Genomic DNA, 26,035 nt, shown 5'->3' on the forward strand with positions numbered 1-26,035 from the left:
TTTGAAAGAGCTCGTGAAGCACTTTCAGAATCAGTAACTAGATTTTCGATATCTTGTATAGTTTAGAAATAATCGAGTGAGATCACATATCGTTCTATATGTATAACCACCCTGTATAATCCGGCTGTATCTCCAGGTCACCTAGATACATTCCATAGCAGCTGTAATAGACATTTAGGTACATACATTTACCAATTTTGGTGATAAATAGGCATTTTGTATTAGTTTTTGTATAACGCCTGAACAAAAACAATTGGTAATATTTTGGTGTTATACATAGATTTCGAATATAAAAAATATATAATTTAACTAATTAAGACATGACAAAAAAACTGAGGTATGTCTCGTTTCTGTCGGGTCTGGGTTTTTTTTTGTATGGGGCGTGACCGTTCTTCTTTCTTTTAATATTTTTTATGGGATTTAGATCTGTTTTAGCACTTGCAATCCTACCTATGTATTCATTAGGTACATATTTCAGGTCGTATCCTTTAATTCGCAAAAACTTGAACAGAGAAAATTTAACTTAAATTGTCTGCTGAAAATTATACAGATTTTCAATCTTGTATTTCTCACTGAAACTTGTATTATGTACCCAATGGAAGTTAAAAAAATACGTCAATGTTGTACTCGCGCAAGAAGGCGAGTTACTTATTATACAGAAACCAAAAACACCACACACAAGCAATTTACCAAAGTTTCCACTAACTAAAATAACATATTATTATACAATTTGTATCGATATATTGTAATTTACAGTAAATTGATACTTGACTTAATATATTTAAGGCGTTTTATTGATATTTTATTACACCCCAACCCTTTAAATGTAAAACAAGATTAACTTTTTTTAAGTGCATAGATCTCAAAATCCGAAGCTGCAACGTAAGTATACGAGTAGATAAGTCACGATAGCCTAATGGTGAAGGGGTGCGACTGGCCGACTCGTGAGGAAAGCGGGTTCGATCCCCGGCGCTGCTCGACTATTGTGGTCACCACCACTCGTAACAAGGGTTTATTTAGCTTACCACAAGAAGTTTACGGGATTATTAGTAAATTGTATTCATAAAATCCCGTAAGTACTATTCTGTACTATCAACAAAGTTGACCCATGACCACGTTGAAGACATACTTATTTCTTCGCTGTGCTGCGGGCGGGACTGAGTATGGTCATTTCGCGCAATCTCGAAACGATTAGTACCTCCTAATTGAAACGATTCAAAAGCTTCTGAACATTATCCAGAGAGTAATTCGTTCGTTGATCAATAGAACATTAATGAGTATCGCACCTCTACTAATCCGGAACTCCGGAAGTCCGGTTGTTCTGGGTTCAATAATCAATTCCCAAGTGGGACACACAAATTTAAAATTGGTTGTTTAAGACGATGTAAGGTTGAAATGCATCTGTCTAATAGTAGACTATTAGACTGAGATCAGTTTTTCGATACACTACGCTGATTTTTACAGGGTTTCACGATTCCTACGCGAAGCGATTCCATGAGCTACCAAATAGATGCTTACGTTGACCGACACGTTAACTATTTGTCAATAGTTCAAAAAGAATTTACAACTCATTTGTTTAAATAGGAATATTTGTTAGTAAAACAAGTGCCTACCTCAAATTTAGGAAAATTTCAATTTAAATCTTATCTAAAAACCATCCCTATTTCCCTTGGCTTGGTCATCGCATCACACGTGACTGGCCGATTTCTCTAATTTTTTTGTTGTGTTTGTCATTGTCAAGAGAAGGTTTGTATAAAAATAAAGAAAGTTGCTCGAAAAATATTAACTTTTCATAAGACAGGACAACATATGTCGGGACAGCTAGTTAAGTATAAATAAACTATTACTTACTTTAGTTAGGGAAAGTAATCCCCAAATTTAGCAAATGACCTTTAAAGGCGAATTTTCTATGAGTGGTTCAGTTCCAGTCTCCTTGTTTTTCCAATTATCTTTTGACTATGTAAATATTACATAGGCTGTAATGATTATTTACAACGAGTTAAAATTTAATACAATGATTACATCAAGAACATCCAGTTCAGGGGAGAATTTTTTTTACTGGATAATCAGTACTTCCTAATAAACTTACTAGCTTTTGCTCGCGGCTTCACCCGCGTGAAATTTAGTCTGTCACAGATCCTCATAAATTATAGCCTTTACGTTATTCTGGGTTATAAACAATAATACTGTAGTTTCATAAAAAAAAAAGTAGTTTTTGCGTGAAAGTAACAAACACCCAGACATCCAAACTTTCGCATTTACAATATAAGTAAGATAGTAAGATAAGTAAAACCTACAATACTTGGAAATGGTAAGCTATAATGCCCAATGCCCATATTATCCTATTCTATCCTACTAATGTGAGGATGAATGGATGTTTGTCAGTCTTTCATGCAAAAACTACTGAACAGAATTTGATGAAACTCTAGCGTTTTGTTTATACTTCAAAATACATGGATTTTATAATGTTTATAATGAATATAGGAAAAAGCTACAGTACACTAAGAAATATTATTATAAATTCTCATGGATATTATGTATCATTATTAGTTTACTGATCTACAAATTATTATAGGATTCTAAGAAAATTAAAGTGAAATAATACCTTTCTTTCTATTCTTATGTCTAGATTAACTGTAAAAAATATAGTGTCGGTGTTGAAGGATCTAGGCTTGTGGTGAATAAATTTATTTATTCATTAATTCATCATAGACAAAGAGGTATAAATGATGCACAATATTTAAAACTTAAGTGTAGCCTCAATTTATAAATAATAATTTGAAGGACACTGTTAAATATACTTTATTTCTGTTTTATTACTAATTTATATTTTAACAGTTAACCAAGTGAATTGTAAAATTTACTAATAATACAGAAACAAAGTTTGTGCACATTAGTTTTATATAAACTAAATTGTGACTATCTTTTTTGATCTCCTAGATCTTCAATACTGTCTTCATCGATCTGAAAAATAGAAAGTTTTATTTTAATAAATGAAAATATTAAGTTTTGTTTTTTTCAATAATTTGTATGCTGCAAAACTTACATTACTACTACAAGTACTACATAAAAATATTAGGTAACATAATAATATACTTACTTCAGGCCATTTTTCAGGTATAATATCAAATAGATCATCTTTCACATCTCCCTGAATAACAATCTCATCATCACCAGTGACTGACGACCCACATGCAAATTTTGTGCCAAAAAACTTAGCAGCCACTTTTAAATCAATGTCTGAAAAAAAGAACAATAAAATTAGTAAGTTTAGTAATGGCAGTAGAATAACAATTATTTTTATTATCATAAATAATATGTATAAAAGTTATTAGATTTACATACCAAAGGTACTCAATCCAGAGACAACAGTGACAGATTTTTTCTTGCCGCGGGGAGCCCGTGAGACCTGCACTAATTTGGGAACATCTTCTTTTTTCTTTGATTTCAACATGCCTTTTCCACCTCTCTTTTGGCGTTTTTTTTCCTCTTCGCCGCCGGCATTTTCTTCTTCATCTATAATCATTAAGAAACGTATTAATAGCAGTAATAGTTTTGAAGGATTCTTTTCATTATAACCTAAAACATCGGATACGTGAATACATTTATGAACATGGAAATTTATGTACGCATACCTATTTTCACCTTCTCAAATTCTGTCGGAAGATGTTTTTCAAGCCACTGTTTGCATTTATCATACTCAGGATAATATTCGCAATATTCAATCGGCATAGAACAATTGCCACAATACTGCACTCTTACAGGATATGTTACTCCTTCCCGTGGGCCCATTGATAGATCTCTATCAGCCATTGTTAATAGTATTAATTTTAATAATTTGCACTAAAATACATTGGTGATTGAGAAAATTTTTAGAAAAACTGGAGAAGAAAAATTTATTTTCACTCCTCTTCTGAATGACGTAAATGACGTTTTAAAATGTCATGAAAGTCACCGTGCGTTTCGTTTCACGCGTTGGTTTCATACCTCCATGTTTCACGCTAAGGAACTTAGAGCAAAGATAAATAAGTTAGCGTCAACCTTAATTATAATATTTTCAGCACTGCTGGCAAGCATGCTATAACCGAGTAATAATTATGGAGAAGGCTTTATATAAATCCCCCTCTTCATACTTTTTGACCATAAACGTATAGATGCTTTCTTTACACATCCCAGAGCCCCGATTACGGTAACTTTTAACGTCTACAATCCAGACACGCTTCATCGATTCTGCGATACGATTGGTCAAATCAAAACAGCTGACGTACGCTGTTGAACGACCAATCATATCGCAGAATCGAGAAGCGTGTCTGGATTGTAGACGTTAAAAATTACCGTAATCGGGGCTCTGATTTTCTAATAGATTTATTTTGTTAAAACATAATATTAGGCTGAGTTAAAACATAAGGCTGAGCCCCGATTACGGTAACTTTTAACGTTTCCAATCCAGACGCGTTTCTGATTCTGCAATACGATTGGTCAAAACAGCTGACGTACGCTGTTGAACGACCAATCGTATCGCAGAATCGAGAAGCGTGTCTGGATTGTAGACGTTAAAAGTTACCGTAATCGGGGCTCGGGGCTCAGAGCCCCGATTACGGTAACTTTTATAACGTCTACAATCCAGACCAGTGGGTAGACACTTCTCATACAAAAACTAGTCTCTATATGTAGCAATTGATATACAACCTTATCCCTTAAGCAATAAAGTGCATTTTGGATTGATTTCACTATAGCAGGGGAACCCGCGGATCAATACCACCATACTAAAAATAATTGTTAGTGTCCTTATGTTGGTAGTATTGTTAGTTTGACAAATGAAAAAAAATGTCTGTCAGTCAATTGAGTTTGAGTTTTTAACCGGCGAATTGATTCGTGTGAAGTTATTTTCTCAGATTTGGTGCAATATTACTGTAAATAAACTTTTCTGTCGTTTACGTTGAGTTGATTAAGTTCCTCCGTATCGGGCGTGATAAAGTTTGCTGTTCAGTGTTATGTTTTTTGTGAGATAGAGACTCTTTTAAATAAGCTGTGTTTCAACTTCTACAGAAGTTTAAACTCTTATTTACTTTTCTGTTTAATGGGTATGTTATCTACTTACTTGAAATATTACATCTATTACAAATCTATTTTTCATTAAAAACAACCCTATGTGATGAAAATGTAAATGTACTTTCAAAACTGGTAAATGCATGAACCAGGGCATTGACACTGGTTGGAGAGAAATTATAGGCTTTGTTTAATTAATACCTATTTCATTTTAGGCTTCTACTGATAATGGAGAGTAGAAACAACAAGAAGTGCGTTATTTGTAATAAGAGGCGAAGTCGTGGTGGATCACCCTTACTTTTGAGTAGGTTTCCTCTGGATTCTGACCGGTGAGTTTCTAATAACACTCATTTATTACAAGATAATTTTACTGATTGTGTAAACTTAAAGGCTGGGATTAATATTTTTAATCATACAGTAAATAACCATAACCAATTTTTAATTTCAGTATTTTGTTTCGTACTCTGCAAATGAATTGCATAACAATACTAAAAGAAATTAGTTGATGAATAAATTTCAGTTTGTTATTCTTTTTCTTTTCTAATAGGTATTTCTTATTTCAGTTGTCGAATGTGGGTTAAAAATGCTTGCTTAGAAGACTTAGCATATGTACCTATTGAAAAGTTACACCAACTGAAGTTTGTTTGTGGTGGGCACTTCACTCCTGAATCCTTCAATGCCAAAAGAACTCGGCTGAAGAACTCAGCTATTCCAACACTGGAATTGAGCAATCCCATCTTGCCAGATGAAGTTTTGACAGAGTTTCCTCTTCATGTAAAAGACTCCAATAAAGAAAACCTCAAGACAGGTATGATGATGACTTCAATTATTTTTTTTTTATTTAATTTACTATCTATCAATTTTTCTTTAGATGTCTTAATTAATTTTCTTTGGTTTCCAAAACAAACCAACCGAATGCAATTTAACAAGGTTCTTTCTTTGTAACCACAAACATGTGTTGTATGCTTATCAATAAATAATATATAATTTCAATTATTAATTATATCTATACTTTGTTACAGTTCTTTATGATCATTCATATTGCATTCCAAAGAAGTCAAATCCAGTTGAACGAGGTATGTTTATCTAAAATTATACTAATAATATAAAAAGGAAATATTTAATTGTTTGTTTGTATTTGATCGGCTCCGTAACTCGAGCCAAGATAGCCTAAAGTGCGGGTTAGAACCCCACAGCTTGAATATTGTAGTAAACCCACTCGTAACACAATTTAGCTTAGAATGTGTGTTGAGTTAGAGGGACTTTAGTAATTTGTGTAATACAAATTCTTCAAAAAAAGTACCGGACCAATTTGAAAAATTTTAGGCAATCTACATTAATTAGCCAGGTCAGCTAGTTTAATAATATTTATAAGCTAGTAATTTTTAATGTGAGCAAGACATGTACTAGACTGATTGTACCCTAAAGTTGGGTAAGAACATGACATTTTATTACCCAATTCACATTTCATTATCTGCTTTCAGTTCCCCTTACAACTACAACCAAACAACTAAATTCAACATGTTTGGGAGCTGTGGATATACCAGATTCTGGTATTTCTGCGAAAACAACTTTTGAACCTCTTCCTTCTACTTCCAATGCACCTGAACATATGACCTATAAACCCATTACTCATGGTAAGTGTACAAACTAATTATTTACCTTCTAAAATATGCCTTCCCTCAAACTAAAGAATGCCACCCTGGATGCGTTCTGCAGTCTGCAGTCAGGTCAAAATGAACTTATATGTACAACATTCTAGGTTTCTGTACATTTTATATTAATGCGATTTGACCGTGCGGATACGAACAAAGAACGCAAAGCACACGTGACTGATTGCCTTATCACGACCACTTACAGATTGTCTTGACATACCCGCAGACCGCATCCAGAATGCAGAACATTAAAACCTCTAAATGCCTTTAATTTAATATTATGTCATTGTTATTGAAGGTGGGCCCACGCTTCATATTTTATGAGAAGAGCTATCATTATCCTGTCTTTGCATTTTTTTAAAACTTGATAATGATTGATTGATTTGGAAATAATATGTTTCATAAAACAACAAAATAAATTTTAAACTAATTTGCATATTTATAATATTTCAGATGATAAAAACATTTGCCATCAAGATGCACAGGCAGAAATATTAGTCCACAGTTATAAAAGACCTAAGAAAAACATTGAAATGAAAGGTAAGATAAAACATACCTAATTTAAAAAACTAAGTAAAATTGCTGATTAATTAACCAATATTCAATTCAATTTGCTTTAATGTTGTTTTTTTTACTAATGGAAATGTTTTTATTACAGACACTTCATCAACATTTACAATTAAAGAGAAGAGGCTTTGGCGACAGTTACAAAATGCAAAAAAAACAATAAGGAATATAGCGAAGGTAGTTGCAGAAGAACACAACAGAAATTTTTTAAATATTAAAAAACTGAATAGTACCATTGTAAATCCAACATTCAAAACTAAGATGAGGGTGAAGTATGCTGCGCATGCTCTGAGTAATACCGTGGCAGCTATTTTAAAAATGATGGCATGGAAAGAAGTTTCTGATTGCAATGATACAGCATTTGTGATTGAACAGTTAGATAAACTATTTGATTGTACAAATGGTCCATCATCTTTAAATGACGTAAAGAAAGGGATCCGGGAAAATGTTTCCACATCAAGTAATCACATTGAGTCTTGGACCTTTTATACTGATAAGTTAAAAACCATAAAATTTATAACAGCAGAAAACACGATACTAAAAAATGTTAAATGCGTAAAGGGATATCAAATATCTATCAAATCCTTAAACGATATTTGGGAAAAGTTAAAGAATGAAGGGTTTAAATATATGAACCTTAGACAGTTTAACCAAGACTCTCTGGAAAACTTATTTGGAATCATTAGGCAACACAGTGTAACCAATAGAAATCCCACTATCACGCACTTTACTGCAGCGCTTAAAACAAGCATGGTTACTGGGCTGAAAGTGCCTCATAGCAGAAGTGCTAATTGTGAAGCAGACAACAATAAACATATGCTGGAATATAAAGACATTTTAAAAACTAATTTAAAAACAACAGAAATAAAAATTAATGTTCAAGATTCCACAGACACTGAATTTTATCCTGTGTTGTCTATCCCGGACCCTGAAAACTTAGAACAGCCCATTGAAAATTTGTGTAGCCTTGAAAACCAACCAGTAGTATATGTAAGCGGGTATTTAGCTGCCAAACTATTACAGAACAGTTCTTGTTTAATTTGTGAAGAGTGTTTGAGCGTGAAAACTCCTGTTGACAATGATTTGTATGCATATATATCTCTTCGCGAATGGTGGCATGATAAAAAAAGTCTCGTTTATCCAACAATTCAATTATGTACCACCGTAAATGAAGCTAAACAATTTTATCATGACCATATTGCCGACCAGATATATATGGAAAATGTTGGAAAATTCATTTTCTTAATGTTGAGTACAAATTGTAATTTTAGTTGGTTTAAATGTCAACAACATAATAAAGAAATTTATGATAAGATGTTTAAAATATATTAAGTTACCTTTTTCTAAGAAAAAGTTGTAAAATCATTAATGACAGCTTCATAAAAAGTGAAAACAATTTTGCTGACAAAAGTAAAAAAGCACAGCAACAAAGCATTGAAAAGTAATCTTAGGGCTGAGGTTCGATCAGCTGATAAGAAAATTAAAGATGTTTATAAATAAAAATCCTATTTTTTCTTAGAAAAAGTTGTGAAAATAAAAGTTTACAAAATTATCATTTCTGTACTTTGTTATAATTTTCAATAATTCCTCATGCCTACAACTGCTATGTCATGTTCAATACTTATTGTAATATACCTATTTTATTTCGAAATAAATAATTTACGTTACAAAACTTCGTTTTACTTACACATAGTATAAAATAAAAATAGTAATCATTAAAATATTGAAGGTTCCTATACTAGATATCGATATGCAATTACAACCCTAGCAAAGTATCGATAATCGATAAGTTATTACGAACGTCACTAATACTGTCAGAAAATAAGGCATTATGTTGGTAGCTCCGCCTGTAGTTTGTGCGGTTGGTAAAGATTTGCGGGTCGTTCTCTAAAATGCATATGTGTGCGTGAGCTCAAAAAATATCTATGGAGTGCCGTCTCTTACTCTTTTATGCTCTTTGATCCAGACGCGTTTCTGATTCTGCGATACGATTGGTCAAAACAGCTGACGTACGCTGTTGAACGACCAATCGTATCGCAGAATCGAGAAGCGTGTCTGGATTGTTGACGTTAAAAATTACCGTAATCGGGGCTCTGAGTTGCACATTGACGTTGACCGTACAATTAAGCCGTATAACAATATCAAGCACAATGGAATTTATTGAAATATGCCATAAGACTTCTCCACTGGTAGTAAAATCGAAGACTGTAGATAGCTAGATTTTATGAAACCTACCAAATTAATATTATTTCTACCATGATATAATGGCAACACCGTTTTCTACTCCGCAAAATCAACACAAAATAAAATCACTTTTCCACATTTTGCATTCGTTGTGTGTTGTGTTGATGATGATACATCTGTAACAATGATTATTTAGCTAGTGATTCGAGTGAAACTTTATTATAAATGGAGACTAGGAAGTGATTAGGAGCTTACTGTGATCAGAATGTAGCACTTAGTCAAGTTCCCAATCCATAATATTCAGATAAAATATTGATCTTTTGTTGAACTTGGACTGTAAATAAATATAAACTGTGAAAATGTCCGTGGTTAAGGGAAAACTGGTGAAAATGGAAGTTATTCAAGTGGGTGAATATGAATTCACCAAACAAGATATTATTGGACATGGGGCGTTTGCCATGGTGTACAAAGGAAGGAAGAGAAAGGTACGTAGCAAGATCGTCACTTTTCATTGTTCTTGCACTTCTCGCTCTACCTGTGTTTTCCGTAACATTACAACAGTCAATGCTCAATGTATGCAGCTAAAAATGTTATTGTTTTGACTTCCTTGCCCCGCATTATTGATCTTGTTTCTGGCGATGTGGGTGGTAGTAATGATGATGCGTCGCTAATTACTAAGTGCATTTGTCAAAATTGGTGAATTGCGTGTGTTTATTTATTGAACTTGTAATGATACTGTAGAAATATCTAACCTACACTAATAAAACATTAGCCATTTTATTTAACAACATCAGCTGATATTACACTTTGTTTATAAATAGAAATACAAATGGTGTATACTGCCAAGATTTTATTTGAAGATTCTTTGCTTTGTATTTACTAAAACTCAATATCATTAGAAATATTATGGTTTCTAATTTAAAAGATAAGTTGGTAAAATCTATAATATTTACACTGCTAAAACTGCTATTGAATATTTATTTGATTATTTATGTTCTTAACCATTTTCCCAAACTATTAAAATGTACATTACTATCTACACAGGTAAGAAACATTTAATAATAATGGAATTCTACGCCTTAAACAAATGTATATTTTGTGACTTATAAACTATGCCTAAACAGAAATTCTAGGCAAATAAAAAAAAACCACTGGTTACCTAGCTCCGGTACTAACACAATGGACAGAATAAAATGCTATTCAATATTTTGTGATAAAACTGGTAAATGCTTTATTACAAAACGTTGATTGGGTAAAATTATTAGTTTAAAAAAAAATGACACATGGTTTCCAAAGTAGTATTTCCAGTAACATTTTTATATTATATCTAATACCTATATTTTATAATTCTTTGTTAATTTATCTTCTAGCCCATGCAACATGAAAGTTAGTCAGTGTATATAGGAAACTTGTACATTCAAACAGCTGCTCCATGCCATTCCAGTTTTGCAGCTGGTTTTAACTAGGCCACTTTGCACATGTCTATAATTAATGCTTACATTTTATTGCACCTTGTATGTTGTTAAGAAACTAGAAAAATATGCTATAATAAAATTTATCAACATTTGTTATTTTAATATGAATTTATTCTTTAGTTTAGATACATTTTTTGCATGGTTTTTATCTTGGTAATTTTAAATAAAATAATAAAAAATAAATAAACATTATTATTTGAATATTATTGTTTTGATAATTAGCAATACCAGTAACCATAATATAGGAAAGTCATTTATGTTGTTTCATTACACAGTTTAAACACATTACACAAATCACCATCCATTTTGTTATTTAATTAGATGTTAAAAGTACTCAATAGATAGGTATGTACCTACTATACCATTTAAATCAATGTTCATAAATTCCTTGGTACCAGACCTATGATGAGAGAAAGGAAAAACAAAGTGGTGGTGGCTTTACATACCAGTCACACCACTTGCTTTCTTTAGTTTGGATTAATAACACCAGGTAGAGCCAATAACATATTTAGGCTCTTCTTTTTGAGCCTCTATGCTATAGCTGGAGTGAGTCTTTTTATTTATGGACACAAAACATTGTTCTTGCTTTACAAGCCTACATAATTACTTTTCTATTCAACTTCTTTTCTGAGGCCCTATTCTGAAAATAATATGGAATGTTGGATATCAGTCTTTCTCTCTGTGTGATGCAACACAAAGACAACTGAATATAGAAACAAAATTGTAGCATACAGAATAGCCTCACTGATCACGACGAGTAATAACCTCATAAGAGGATACAAGTGCCCAATTTTTTGCTCTGGGAAACAAATTGACCGCAGGTAACCTTTCGTACAGTACCACGACAGTACCAACAAGCTACTCTTTTAAAAGCTATTTTTTGTCATGGTGACACACAACCAACAAAACTGATTTGTAATTTAATCTATTCTTCTCCATGTCTGTAGTTCAATAAAAAACATTTTCTACATACTCATGTTAGCTAGAGCTACTTATTATTAGATACCTACTAATACAACTGTTTGGTCCCTGAAAATGTACCTACTTATGTCCCTTTAGACGTCATAGACACTCCTGTCGGTTGGGTATGGTCAGTGGTAGAGATGAGACGTATTTACTAGAACAGATCCACACACTAGGTATTTTACAGTACTAGGCGGCACCTATTCCATTTTAAAAAATACTTGATCCACCTAGTATTTTATAAATTACACGATTTCCGACCCTACCCTGAAAGTAATAGAGGTTATTATTGCGTAATCCGTAGTCGTGTATTACGCGCACCTAGTATTTCTCGCTAAGCTTATGTGCGAACGTAGAGATTCACTCCGTCTCTGTTTGACCAAACAAATTTGAGCGCGACGAAGCAAACGCACACAAACGTAGTCAAACCATATTCATGTAAATAAGAAAAAAGTATGTAAATATTTTTATGAAATTGATATCTTTTAAATACGCCAACTTTTAAGTTGACAGTCCAAAGCCTGTTGAAGTATGAAGGGAGGAATTATATTATTATTCAATTTCAAATTGCATTATTCATACTACGGTTGTATCTTTTCAAAGAAAATTGTATTTTAAAGTCATATTACTTGGATTAGTCCGCACTAGTCGCGTCAAGTATGCTAAATTACTACGTACTAGGTGGAACAGGTATTTGGATCGAGTATTAATAAATACTTGGAATAGGTGCACCTAGTATCAAATTTACCTAGTATAACCCATCTCTAGTCAGTGGTCGTCTTACTTCGGTAGATGGGTCGGGTTTCGCGCTTTGTTCGGAAGTCCCCAGGAGTGGGACAAAGAGTTTTTGAACAATAGGACACGCACCGCGAGCCCCAAGGGCACTACACTAGACACGTGCGGTGCGCACGCGAATAGGCAACAAAAATGCAGTGCCGACTTGCGCCGGAGCAGAACGATTCGTCTCGTACGTCACTTCTTGAGAATAGGCACTTATTAAACTTAGATCCTTTGAGTTATCTTTTTATTAATATTCTTCTAATAAAATGTACTCTCCACAAAGTAAATAGAAACAAAAGATGTATGCTGGTGGTTAGTCACGAATGTCACGCACGATAGACCAATCTACGGAACAGGCTTAGATTAATAAAATTATTAATTTAATTAAATTATTAATCTAAGGGAACAGGGAATTCAATCGATTCATAATGTCCTTGAGAAATGCGTGTAATAGCAACACTACCTTTGCAGTCTTAATTAATATAGACTAAGCAAAATAATGTTCCCAGTAAGTAGGACCTAATTGGTAGCTAAACTTTTAGTTCTTACCTTGGGATATAGCCTTTAACCTATATCTTAGATACTCTTACAACATGGCACTGTTTATGAATAAACTTTAGGTACCTAAAATGATTCAGATCAGTAGAATAGGTAATCGTAGAAGACACAGTATCCAACTAAAAATAAAATTAATTAGGTACTAGAATAATCGTTTTTTAAATCAATTTCTCATTAAAAACATTTTATCAACCAAAATAGGAACTTGCCTATCCACTTAAATCTAAAACGCTATCTTAGAAAAACAATATGACGTAGGTGAGTAGGTACCTACCAGGCTGTACCTACCCAAATATCGCTGGAAGAAAAATACCTACTACATTCAGCAGAGGATACCCAGGCACGAAACTGTTGGTTGATATCTACATTGCCTAATGACTTCTAATTCAGAATTGCATTTGGTAAAGTAGGTATATTTATATGCAATGCAATAATTAGATTGTCCAAACATTTGATTATCCCTGTACGAATGAACTTTGTATAGAAGTAGGTCAAACTGTTACCGACACGGAGGAATGCATGCCGAAGCTAATGTTAGCCCGGCGCGAAGGTGCCTCCTTTCCTCGGTTACTAAATACGAAGGCAGTTCAGAATATTGAAATTCATAAAATATGATTATGAAGCATTGCCAAAAGTATTACGCTCCCTTGAAGATTGAAATGTACAGGAAAAACTATTTAAAATGGATAATAAGACATGGTAGTTCTTATCAGTCGGTCGAAGTCAGGAAGATGTAAGCTATATAGACCTTGGATGGCGTGCATGTGAATACTCTACCCGCCCACCTGCAACGGCCTTATGCAACGCTCGCTGCACTTACGTTATCATTTTACAAAGGCGACTAGTAATTATAAATAATGTCTGAGTAGATACCTACTTACTGTTGTGCAAGCGTCGTCGTGTCTCAATCTCAGCTGCGACTATAGGTCACAGAATTTATACGATTGGCAGGCAATATAGTTGGATTATTACCGTACCCCATCGATACATTTTATGTCTAAGTATTTTTTATTATATTCCCTTCAATCTTTTATTACTATAGAGATGAGTTTCTTACTTAAAATGCACTTACGCGGACAATCAAATTGCTCAATTCAGATCAATTATGACGTCACGGTAATATTGGGATCAGTATTGTTGAAGTAGGCATACGATGTAACCCTGTATAAGGTCACCTAAACAAATTAACTGACGTATAGGACACAACCTGGTGGTAGACTTTTATGGTGGCTAACACTGGCTACTATGTATGATGATAACGCTCATGCAATGCACTATGCGTTCCTATAAGTTATTTAATTAGTAACAACATTTATAGGTCTTGTTGTAGCAACATCTTGTGGTAATAAATATGCACCTGATATAATTAGCCTGTGTATTTTCTCCCACGACGCAAACAGTAACTGTGTGAACTAATGTTTACGTTGTGACCATTATTTTGTTTCGTCTAATTAAATCTTAAACTTTTATTGCGTGCCTGATTAAATACCTAATTACAAAATATATGCTAATGATAATGTAATTTATGTTCACAGAATCCGTCGCAATCAGTGGCTGTGAAGGTGGTTACTAAGAAAGGCATCCAAAAAGCCTCAGAAATTCTCGTTAAGGAGATCAAAATTCTACGAGAATTGACAGCGCTCCACCACACGAACCTCGTGGCTATGCACGACTGTATGGACAGCCCGGCTTATGTCTACGTCGTCATGGAGGTGAGTCATTTATATTTGCCAGCAACCGCAATTCTTGACAGTGTTGTTCACATAAACTGTCTCCCAATAACGAAACCACTGACGGAAAACAATCCACGAAGTAGGTAGCTGATAATTAATCAGCAATTTTTAATGCATTTTACCATTCCGCGACTCCGCGTTATTCATCACCATCAAATAGATAAGGATCATCATAATAGAAAGGGGAACGTGCATGTTAGATTGATTGATTTGTGTTTAAAACTGAACTACTGCGGGCACGCACCAGCACACACATAGCGTGTTAGTGACGTGTTTGCCAAACATTGCCGAAACAGAAATAACTCCCCTAAAGGAACACCACTGCTCGCTCACTAATCCAATTTATTTTCGGAAACCAGACCGCAGTAATTTTTGGTTATTCTGTTGAAAAAGGTGATGTCATGTTACTGTACGATAAACTTAGTATAGTCTGACAAAATGGTTATCGTGTCACCCACACACGTGCTCGTGGGACAGACAGTATCAAAAAATCATTCTTCATCCTTAGATAAATCCCTTCTTATCTTTATACGGCTTATAAAAACAACATGAACCATGGAATTATATTGTTTTCTTACCTAGCAGCAACATTACTAATAATCGGGTATGTTTCTTCATTAATAACTATGCGTGGTATGTAAATAATTAATTCTTACAGAGGTACCCAGTATCAATGAGTTGCTTCATCACGGACGTTAACATGCGAATGCATGAAATGAATTCGTTTAGAAATGGCCAAACAGTTACAGTTAGTTGACCGGCCTTTTCGTTTCTTTGTCCGCCTATTTTCATTAAACTTTTCTATGATAATTCAATATTTCCTGAATAGGTATAGATTCCACTTATGAATAATTTACTAGTTCTATTAGCCAGCTTGGTCCGCCAGTTAAATCAGTATTATGGTTAAAGGTAAATTCACATTTAAATGCTTTTTGGCCAATTTTTATGACCTATAAAATGTGGCATACTTATAGATATTTAAATGAATGATTAGCACCCTTATTAAGTATGTTTAAATTGACTCATTCGATTACAATTAATTTATTTATTATCAACAAGCCGACCATAAAACACGAATGACCCGGAATCATAATTAACATACAATGTGAATCTGCGTTTCAGCTTTACATTCGGCATAATTACCAGGAACTTCAAAGTCAAACTACTAATCGTTAGCATTAGGTGCTGCTGCCTGTTAACCCAATGGCCTTGCCCTTAATCCATTCTCGATAACGCGACATCGCAATAAGTAACATTATGTATTTGTAGAGCACTTTGGCGTGATGCTCTACAAATTCACAGTGCTTTTCAGTTACGTCCTGACTCCTGTCCTACTCAAGAAGCTTTATGAAACAATAGGCGTAACCATAATAAACTGAATTTATAATGAATGAATAGTGGACTGGTCTCATCAGCGCTATGGACGCCTTCCGCGTTTTGATCGGGCACGCGAATTTGTGGCAAGGTCACGTGGCTATAGATAAACTTGCCCACAAACCTTCAAGCACGCTGCTGCTGCGTGAACGCCGGCCAGCCGCCCGCGACGGTCGTTGTCACCGCCAGCGTACCACTAACGATCCAAATAAAATTCGCGGCAACAGCTACGATGCTTATTGCGCAGCTAAATGCCGTAATAGGTCAAGGGGACCTCAATAAAAAGATTAGTCTGATAAAGAACAGACAATGTACGAATGTAAGGACTCTTATCTCGCGCTGAGCTTCTCTGGTCATCGTAACGTTGACTTCTGTTCTGGGGTCGGTCCAACTCACGGCTAGGCTGGCCTACTAACCTCTATATTATCAGATATTTTATTGCTATAATTATTATCCTCAACAGTATATCAAACATTTGATTATGAATGCACCTACTTAATAATTATATCAATGAACTGACTGAATTAATACCTATAGATGTCATTTTTATTTTTAAAATCTATTTTGATTGTTGCATTCTGTTCAGAACATGTGTACTTATGTACTTATCTAACCCATATGTAATTGTTCTATTCGAAGCTTTGGTCGCGCGCCTCTATGTCTGTATTATGTATTCTCACACGTGTTGCGTGCGCGACCGCCGACATGACGCAGTCGTAGCCCACGACGTATATCTGCCTCGTGTCAACCAAACAGCTTCTATAGTCACCTCTTCTGTTATGAAAAGTCTAGAACCTAGATAACATAAATGCGCAATAATTATAATGTTCATGAACTACGTAAAAGAAAGTGGAATGAACAAACAAAATATGTTTTTATCAATCGGGTATTTATTTGAGCTGTCGAAGGCCTGTAAACAAAAACAGATTTTGTTAAGTTAAAAAATAGATAAATAGTACATTCCTCGAACAGGTAAGACTTTGCATAGTTTATTTTTGGTCTTCGTTGTTTTGTCTTTACTACACAAACGCTACATAATGCTCAAATAAAAACATAGAATGCTGCTGTATTTGCTACTACATACAAGGACCGCAAAATTTGAAAATAGACCTACCGGCAATCAAATTATCTATGAGCAGCAAGGATATACCTATTTAATTGCACAAAATAATTACATGCCTGCCTACAGTGAATCAGAGTTAAGTGCTCTACTAAATAAAACCTACCTGTAGAGATTTAGTTGATGGAATTATGTGTATGTATGTACATATTTACTTTTATTTTTATTTCTAACAATTAAAATAAATTTTCACGGAGACGTCACTGTCTTTCTGATAATTCAAGAATAAGAGAGAAACGTAGTATAAATACCTTTTTTTATTTATAGTTTTTTTATTAAAGAATTCTTTCTTTTACTGCTGAGATAGTTCAGAATTATTAATTAATTATTTTCTACTTATCATTAGGGTCGCCTAATAGGTTTCATGCTTTGATTGCGCTGACCCTGAACACCAGACGTTAATTAGAATTCGAAGTGAAGCAGACGCGGATCCGCCTTAGCCTATATTAGATCATCTTTGTTATTATTCAGTCTATCTGACATGAATCCCAACGAGATAAGTGGAAGATGTACAGTATCTAGAAAGTAGTAGTAAACGACTTCAAAACACTATTTTATCAGGCATCGTCATGATAAATAAAAAAAGCTTGATATTAACATCTCATATTCCCTCTGTTTGCTGAAGTGTGTGCCTGTTGTTAACTTTTTATTATTATTATTTTTGTTTTAACTATGTAACTTTACAGCAAACTCCTGATATTGTTTTGTCTTCTTCTTTATTATTCCAAGGTAATAAGTATTTAAATTGTTTGAATTTCAAATTATTTCATTACCATACACAATATTTTCATTATTTTGTGATTTTGAGAAAAGTCTTTTATTTACATGCAAAAACCTTAGGATGATAGAGCATATTATTATCTGGTTTGGAACAAGACCAGTAGAGTGCCTCGCTCTGTGTACAAAGCCAAGGCGAGTTCATTGGCACGTTTTTCTTTCGGCCGAGTCAGTCAGTACCTACCTACCTACTTAATTAAGCGTGGCTAGTCGCCATGACTGCTGTCGATTCGACCATGACTTCACCAATTATGCGAGTTATTAATATAAAGTTGTATTTAAAACATGTCTTTCTCACGTCAGCTCTCTTTGAAATTTATTTTGCTATTTACATACTAAGACGTAATAATGAATGTACTGACTATTTAAAAAACATAATATAAGCATAAGGTAGAATGACTGAACAACGTCGTGTTTCATTTCCATGATGCGAATGAAATCATAAATTATCTCACAGCGGTAAAAAATCAAACACGGAAGAGTTCGCAATTGCGTCGCTAATACGGCTATAGCAGCTGCTTTAGCTACGAGTACATAGACAGCATACCATTTAATGTTCGCTACTAAAAACTCTTTGGGCGACGGTTGTTACGGAGTTAAACATTAGAATTTATTCAAATTATCATACGAATTTTTACTGTTTACCTTATAAAAGCAGCGGAATTATGTATTTTAAACATGACCCCAATATCAGTGTAGAGACATGTCTACCTTTTAAACCACCCGGAACAGTAAAATAGGAAGTAAATAAACACAATGTAGAGAAACATGCAAACTCCAAAAAGGCTTAAACAAATATTTTTTGTTATGAAAACTATATTATGATGACGCATATTACGTATCATTCGACGTCACTTATTTCGAGACCAAACAAACAATATTTATCAATAAGACAAACAACAAAATTATAATTTAAAGCTACCTTTTATTATCACAATAACATGCTTATGCCAACAAGCCTAGTTTAATGTATGAACTTGAAGCTTCAGACAGAGCTTCTCATTGCAATTACTATATTGCATTTGCATTGACTCTATCGGACGTCAATCCGATATTTAGGCTTACAGTGTTCTTCTATTGATCTTATCTATTGATTAATTTTAGTCTACAATGTCCTAACGAAACTTGAACCTATCGTAATAGTTAATACATTTTTTTTCATCTTCGTATAAGACCTCCAACTCTAATTCTAACAACTTTATCGCAAAGTTTTTATTTATTATCTATGACCACGGAGGCGGAAAGTGTTTTGAGTTATCTTATGTGTGACTATTTATATTATTATATGGATGGATGTAGACAGTGTAAACTATCACTATCAAAGTGTACGATTATGCAAGATAAGAGCACGCGCGTGTGTGTATGTTTTGGCTCACGCTCAACGCGAGGCGCGCGGCGTGTTGTGAATGCGCACTGTGCCTGCGCAAGTGCACACTGCACAGCATTGGGTAAAACAATTGAGAAATTCAGATATTTTGTCGTAGTAATTTGTTCAAAAGCCAACTCCTAAATCTATTGTATTTATTACATGAACACGACGGCTACGAAGTCATTAGGTACATTAATTTTCAAATAAATGATTTAATTGTTATCGACGTTTTCATTTAAGAAAATGCATAACTTACCTAATTAGTTCAATAAAATTAGTAAAATAATTTATAATTAATGAAAACTTGATTCTGATCTATGATACCTTGTTAGTCATTTAATACCTACTACTCATAACAGTTAATCTAAAATTAAAAAACAATGCCTTTTATTCTTTTCTTATAAAAAAAAGACTTTATTAAAAAAACTCTATAATTATGCTAAACAGATTAAAAACGCGGATCGACTACAACGACCCCTATCATTCAGGGTATCATGTATAAATTGGATTGACATGAGCTTATTTGAGTGAGTGCATTGTCTAAACAGTGCGCTGCATTGCAGAACTTGCCCATGTATTGGACACAGTTCTATTTTAAAATGTATTATTTGCATTATGAATAGTAATTCAATTAACATCAGAATTATCGCATGCGTTACTGTAAAGTTTACATTTATTTAGGGGCAGATAAATATGTAAATTATAACCTAAGCACAGCACCCACACATATCTAAAAAGAATTGCAGCGTGCATTTAATTGGATGATGTAATATTTTAGAGATATCAGTGTACCTACCTAGTCGGTAAATTATGCTATAGTATAGTAGTTGGGTGGGACACGAGCAGATAGAGTCAGCTGGTGACCTCGTGGGCGCATTAGTGATCTGCGTGGAGCGCTCTCGGGGCCCTACGCGGCTCTCTCGCACGTGGATGGACGATTCTACGTTTATACAGACTATAGTTAGTTTAGTTAACATGGCTTCCTGTTAAATGCGTAACTGGATTAGTCAATGAATTTCCCATTTTAATAAATAAGCGGATATTATGATGTTTCAGGGATTTCAATAAAAGTACCTGTATTAAAAACAATTAAATGATGGATTCTGCTGCTGTTTAATATCGCTTGATACAGTTCTATCAGTCTTACTTAATACGTTTTTAATGAACCGATTTAATTTAAAAACACTAGTTTTGAACGTAGCAACAACATTTATGAGAATCATAAAGCGCATATTCATTATAGACATATGAACTAAACGCTATAATGTAGCCGGAATATTTTAATAACAATGCAGTGGAAATTTACATACATATCGTGCAAACAACGGTTTCTAATCTTCTGATGCCTGCACTTTTTATGTAAGAAAGTATGCCTGCGTACTAATACCATTAATGGGTAACGGCAGTCGTCAGACCGAGTCAGTTCCATAACGGTAACACAGTACAGTCGATGCATTTATTTCATGGCATTCATTAAAGACCTCAAATCTCCATGTGTATTACAGACAATACATCGCAAATTCACAATTATTGCTATGATAATAGAGTCGTGAAATAAATCGAGATACGTTTCAAGAAAGTGTGTGAAGATGACACGAGCGTCGCCAGATAGACTAATCGGCGTGCGTGATTGCGTCAGGCAGACTGGTTTCTCCCGGGCTAGAGTCGCGCTGCGCCCGCGCCCCGGAGCTGGAAAGTGGTGGCGGAAACCACAGCTTTCTATCCGCACGCTTAATGCTTTTCAAATTATGTTGCCATGGATACGCATTTCGATTTTACTCTCGTTTTTCAGTATTTATGCTAGTTGGTTTGAATAGATTGTAACAATTTACCTATCTATCAAATGTGTAGGTACATATTTACTTGAGTGTCACCCTTTTCAACAACAATATTCTGTTGTGAATCATCATATCGAATCATTTCATGCAACTCATTATTATGCGACTAATGAAACTAAGTAGGTACATACGTTTATTTTGTTTTCCACTGGTCATACCTTTAACATACCAGATACCTATGTTATTTGCTAACAATAGCTTTACAAACTTAGATTAATAAAGCTTTACAAAACAATTTGACCTACGTAGGAAGATAATACATACAGGTAAATAAGATAGGCAACTGGGTACTTTGGATACAGTATTGACACATTAACTTTTATCACGGAAATATTGAGATATATAGAGCTGGTCACATGTGACAAAGATCTCATTAGCGCTCTCCTTGTAAAGCTGGCAATGGATATCTAAGAAAACGCTAAATAGCGTTTTCTTTTATTTATGTATGGCACAGATGTTTTGTGAATCGATTGATGAAAGCTCAAGCGAAATAAGGTCAATGAATCTCCAGAACAATCGCAAAGTTATAAATGAAACCAGGTCACTGCACTTGAGTCATCTCATATCACACGTGTCGTTGATCAAAAGGCGAACAAGTGAAATATATGTAGTTATATTTGGTATCAGTGTAGGTAGTACTTTACCGACGTACTGGATAAGCACTACATAGTAGGAGTATATTAAGGCGTCATTTGTTTGTATGTAAAATATACGTATATGCTACGCAGTTGCTGTGAGAGCAACGACCGCAAAACGAGATGCATGTACGTAAAAAATAAACTTACGAAGATAAAAGAGATTCAAGTCATGGATGGAAGCAATTCATCGCTGTAAGACAGAGTCACTGTGTGTCACCTAACGGGATAGCGCGGCATAGGTCAGGTACCCACCCAACCGTATCTACGTACAATATCCGCTTGCGCCTTCTTATTAACTTTTTGTTAACCTTTTTTGTGACGAAAATGCGTTTATGCTAGCTGGTGCATGCATGCTTTAAATGTCAAAGGCCAAAGCAGAACGCGTTTTCAGGAGTACTTCTTCAGGTGTACAAGTAAAAAAACGCTACTTTGTTTATGGCTAGTCCGTTAGGATAGTTCAACTTTCGAACCAGATCTTGCACAATTTATGATTACAAAGTTACTAATTAATAATTAGAATTAGATACTAGCAACTGTTTTGATTTAACCGCAGCAAACTTTTTACTACTTAACTATTTTATTATCTGGTTGCATTACGCCTACGGCACATTTAAATTATTTGGTAATTTTTAGACGATTCGCCAAATTAATTTACTTTTTTTATGCAATGCCTTAAATACTATAAAATAATGCTGAACTTTTGCATATGAATTAGGAAAACGTTTAGGTTTCCACTTGTCAACAGTTCCTTTAAATGTTAACAAAAAGATGGAACAAATAAAAATATTAAGATACCTATTATATTACTTTATTACAGTAACAATAAACAAATCAATGCATCTATTTATATAACACAAGTTTCTGTATAAAAATCACTAGTAGAGAAATTTAAAAACAAGTCATTTTAATTTGATTTGTGGCTACATCTGAATATTGTACAACTATGTAACTAACTAGATTATTATTCAATTTTAATTAACGAGACATTAAAAATTTATTACGAACTTTTTTCGCCTGATTCAGGTATTACGTACATAATTATCACAACAATAACTAACAATAAGTATTTGTATTACTTGTAATACCAAAATATTCCACACTAACAAACATAATAAATATTTTTTCTTAATCCAAATAACAAACTTATTTTTATAGAATACAATTATAAAACTAGAGTAAAAAAAAAGTATATATGTTTTTGTAAAACACCTTCCATTAGCCTATTGTCTAATTTATTTTATCGAAACATTTTCTTCTTGTTATAACTTAACTTTAAAAAATTATGTGCCCAAGGTTTATGTAATATGCTGTTAACATTCATGAACATCCTTCAGAAAATATACTTTTGTGGAAAAAACTATATCTCTCAGATCAAAACTACTCCTCATCGAGTCATTGGCACATTAATATTGTATAAATAACTTTATTATACCTTGATTATTTAAACAGGTGATTTATCCTGTAGGGGTACTTCTTCAGGTGTACCATTTGCATTAATTCCATTGCGTTCGTTGGGTGTTGGGTTGTTAGAGCTAAAACGTTTTTTAATAGAGCTCCAATTCTTTTTAATTGTTATTCCAGCCACTATTACCACCATCCCAGCGACCACTAAACCAATAATACTTTTGTCTACGCCTCCAGTCTTTGTAGCTATGGTTGTAGCACCATATTTTACTGGTTCTTCATTAGAGCTCGAAATATCTTTAGGTGCCTCGACAATAGAATTGAATGGTGCTATCTCATCACTAGGTTGTTTGTTAATTGCAGATCGGAAAGAAAATTCTACAGGTGCAACAGTTTTACCTTCGGTGTCTGCCGGGGAAACATTTGTTTTACTGTTAGTGTTATCATTTGTTTCAGTATTTACTTCAGGAGTGTTTACAACTGGATCAGCATTTTCTTCGCTTTCAGTAGGCAGCAATAAAGCACCTGGCAGTACAGGCAGCTCATCATCCGTCATATCGTTTTCCTCGTCGCGGCATTCAAACACCTCAGTGTCACATGTTCCAGTACATACTGTTTCCAAAGTTTTCGGTAATGCATCACATAAATCTTGGGGTAGCTCCGGAGTAGATGTTGGTAGTATTAGTTTTCGTAGTGATTCAAACTTAGAAAATTGGTCCGATGTTAATGGCTGAAAATAAAAAAAATTTTTTTTGAATAATACGTTTCTTCATCATTGTTTATTTTAAAAACTTCAATGTTTAACAATATATTTATTAGTTAAAAAAATAAAGCTCTAGTTATAAGAAGCGTGAACCTAAACCTACTCGAGAATAGTCACTATTTCTTCATGTCATAATAATTTCTAATAATCAAGCTTACAAATATAACTAAACCATTTATATATTTTAATTTTTTTGCAACATAACAAAGGTTATGTGAATCACCTTTTATTTATTTATAAGGATAGTACACAGCACAATATCAATTTATATGTAATGTATAACAATGTGTTTTAGTGAGATTTTGTAGATTTTTTGAAAATAATAAGTAAATAAACCAATATTTATGCGACTGACAACTACCGAATTAAAGTGAAAAATAAGAGCTGTGATCCATTACCGTTCTCATGTCATTGCCTCCTAAATCAAGTTCCTCCAGTTTGATTAATCCAAAGCTGTTCTTCAGGTCACTAGGGTAGTCAATCAGTCTGTTGTTTCCTAGTTTCAGTGTGACTAAGGCCGGAAGCTCGCTGACAGACTGAAAAATAAACATTTTAAAATGCAGTTAGGGTCACGTCTCGATAGGTTAACGATATTTTTATATGCATTGTTGAATTTGTTTGATGTACTTTCAGGAAATAACTATTGTAATGTTAATGTAAACTTACACCTGAATCCACACTCATAATGCTATTGTCGTTAGCATTTAAAACCTTTAAGTTTTTCAACGTTGATATTGACTTAGGTATTTCTGTTAATTTGTTCTTTTGCACATTGAGTATGGTAGTTTTCTCGCTGATTGGGGTCGGAAATTCGGTTAGTTCATAACCAGAACAATCGACGATAAAATCTGTGGAAGATCCCTCAACGTGACACACGCACGGTTGCGGACAAAGATCTTCTCCTTCGGATGGTGCTGCAGCTCCTAATTCGTCTAGGAATGTTTTTGGTTCAATGTGTTCTATGGGCGGTGGGACAGCTTCAGTGGTTTGTCCGACAGACTGGTCTGGTTCTTCAATAACCCCATCTCCGCTACCTTCTATAACGTCAGAATGGTTGTCGGGTGGGAACTGGTTGTCATTTTCTACCGGAATTTGTAGCTCATCTTCACTTTGAGCTGTGACAAAGCAAACTCTGAAAAAGTTTTTCATGCATTTAAAACACGTGACAATATCGATATGTACATTATCATTGGCACAATGACGTAAAATTTGTTATAGGTAAAAGATAAAAATTGCGATAACTACAAGGGCGTAACCCGAATTTTCTTTAAAATCAAAGTATAATTTGATATTTCAAATTAAATCATTTAAAATTGTATGTAAGTAATTTAGCAGTTACGTGATTTAAAGCACACCATATTGTCTAATTTAGTCTACAAGAGATGCCATAAAGCTTTTTTACTTAAGATTTTTTTCAACAGATACACAGTATTTCAGTCGGGTCATTTATTGTTGTATAACAAAGTAATATAACTATTTGCATCAATATCCTAGTCGTGAATCCTCGTTCTTCTTACATTTTTAGGTTATAGAATGATAGTGTATAATTTAAATGAGGAAATTTGATACTTACCCAACAAGAGCCAGTAACAATAGGCATAGATGTTTCGGAGTCATGGTCACTCACTAAAGCAAACACTATTGTAAGACGTGCCAACTGATCACAGGAGCTGTTACCTGTCGTGGCACAAGTACCAACGATGCGAAGAGCACATAACTCACTGACACTTATAACTGTTATCACTCATTGATAAGATTACTAGCGGCATGGCGTAGCTTATCGCGAAT

General features: G+C 34.0%; 4 protein-coding genes across 7 annotated transcripts in view; 2 read left to right on the forward strand and 2 right to left on the reverse strand.

The window, feature by feature from the left end:
* Positions 1–2,784: 2,784 nt before the first annotated feature.
* Positions 2,785–3,916, reverse strand: LOC135075203 (density-regulated protein homolog). The gene is made up of 4 exons (XM_063969567.1): positions 3,636–3,916; positions 3,346–3,516; positions 3,101–3,240; positions 2,785–2,964 (listed from the first exon to the last, which is right to left on the reverse strand). The coding sequence occupies exons 1-4, from the start codon at positions 3,811–3,813 to the stop codon at positions 2,920–2,922; spliced, it is 534 nt and encodes a 177-aa protein (XP_063825637.1). The 5' UTR covers positions 3,814–3,916; the 3' UTR covers positions 2,785–2,919.
* Positions 3,917–4,632: 716 nt separating this feature from the next.
* Positions 4,633–8,887, forward strand: LOC135075580 (uncharacterized). Of its 2 annotated transcripts, XM_063970002.1 has the most exons (7): positions 4,633–4,804; positions 4,896–5,378; positions 5,613–5,857; positions 6,072–6,125; positions 6,534–6,686; positions 7,158–7,244; positions 7,363–8,887. In XM_063970002.1, exons 2-7 carry the CDS (start codon positions 5,278–5,280, stop codon positions 8,601–8,603), a joined length of 1,881 nt encoding a protein of 626 aa, XP_063826072.1. In that variant the 5' UTR covers positions 4,633–4,804; positions 4,896–5,277; the 3' UTR covers positions 8,604–8,887. The 2 variants fall into 2 exon arrangements, with proteins under 2 accessions (XP_063826072.1, XP_063826071.1); XM_063970001.1 differs by having other exon boundaries at positions 4,633–5,378.
* Positions 8,888–9,547: 660 nt separating this feature from the next.
* LOC135075204 (serine/threonine-protein kinase unc-51) overlaps positions 9,548–26,035 on the forward strand; it is a 45,204-nt gene continuing 28,716 nt past the window's right edge. For 2 of the 3 annotated variants that reach the window (XM_063969568.1, XM_063969570.1), the window contains exons 1-2: positions 9,548–9,940; positions 14,767–14,943. In XM_063969568.1, the coding sequence (XP_063825638.1) occupies positions 9,815–9,940; positions 14,767–14,943 (303 nt within the window). In that variant the 5' untranslated portion in view covers positions 9,548–9,814. The remainder of the gene's footprint in view (positions 9,941–14,766; positions 14,944–26,035) is intronic. The other variant, XM_063969571.1, reaches the window with a different exon arrangement.
* On the reverse strand, positions 22,873–25,953 carry LOC135075206 (uncharacterized). The gene is made up of 4 exons (XM_063969574.1): positions 25,821–25,953; positions 24,914–25,379; positions 24,646–24,783; positions 22,873–24,214 (listed from the first exon to the last, which is right to left on the reverse strand). Exons 1-4 carry the CDS (start codon positions 25,862–25,864, stop codon positions 23,522–23,524), a joined length of 1,341 nt encoding a protein of 446 aa, XP_063825644.1. The 5' UTR covers positions 25,865–25,953; the 3' UTR covers positions 22,873–23,521.

The sequence above is a fragment of the Ostrinia nubilalis genome, chromosome 10 (genome assembly GCF_963855985.1).
Source record: "Ostrinia nubilalis chromosome 10, ilOstNubi1.1, whole genome shotgun sequence".
NCBI classification, from domain to species: domain Eukaryota; kingdom Metazoa; phylum Arthropoda; class Insecta; order Lepidoptera; family Crambidae; genus Ostrinia; species Ostrinia nubilalis.

Bases quoted from the DNA above. Each gene is read 5' to 3' on its own strand.
- LOC135075206 (XM_063969574.1), bottom strand. From the start codon at position 25,864: ATGACTCCGAAACATCTATGCCTATTGTTACTGGCTCTTGTTGG. The intron at 25,380-25,820 runs GTAAGTATCAAA...AAACTTTTTCAG, and splicing joins TTGTTACTGGCTCTTGTTGG to AGTTTGCTTTGTCACAGCTC. The intron at 24,784-24,913 runs GTAAGTTTACAT...TTTATTTTTCAG, and splicing joins TTATGAGTGTGGATTCAGGT to TCTGTCAGCGAGCTTCCGGC.
- LOC135075203 (XM_063969567.1), bottom strand. From the start codon at position 3,813: ATGGCTGATAGAGATCTATCAATGGGCCCACGGGAAGGAGTAACATAT. The intron at 3,517-3,635 runs GTATGCGTACAT...TAATGATTATAG, and splicing joins ATTTGAGAAGGTGAAAATAG to ATGAAGAAGAAAATGCCGGC. The intron at 2,965-3,100 runs GTAAGTATATTA...TCTATTTTTCAG, and splicing joins TACCTGAAAAATGGCCTGAA to ATCGATGAAGACAGTATTGA.
- LOC135075580 (XM_063970001.1), top strand. From the start codon at position 5,278: ATGGAGAGTAGAAACAACAAGAAGTGCGTTATTTGTAATAAGAGGCGA. The intron at 6,126-6,533 runs GTATGTTTATCT...ATCTGCTTTCAG, and splicing joins GTCAAATCCAGTTGAACGAG to TTCCCCTTACAACTACAACC. The intron at 6,687-7,157 runs GTAAGTGTACAA...ATAATATTTCAG, and splicing joins CTATAAACCCATTACTCATG to ATGATAAAAACATTTGCCAT.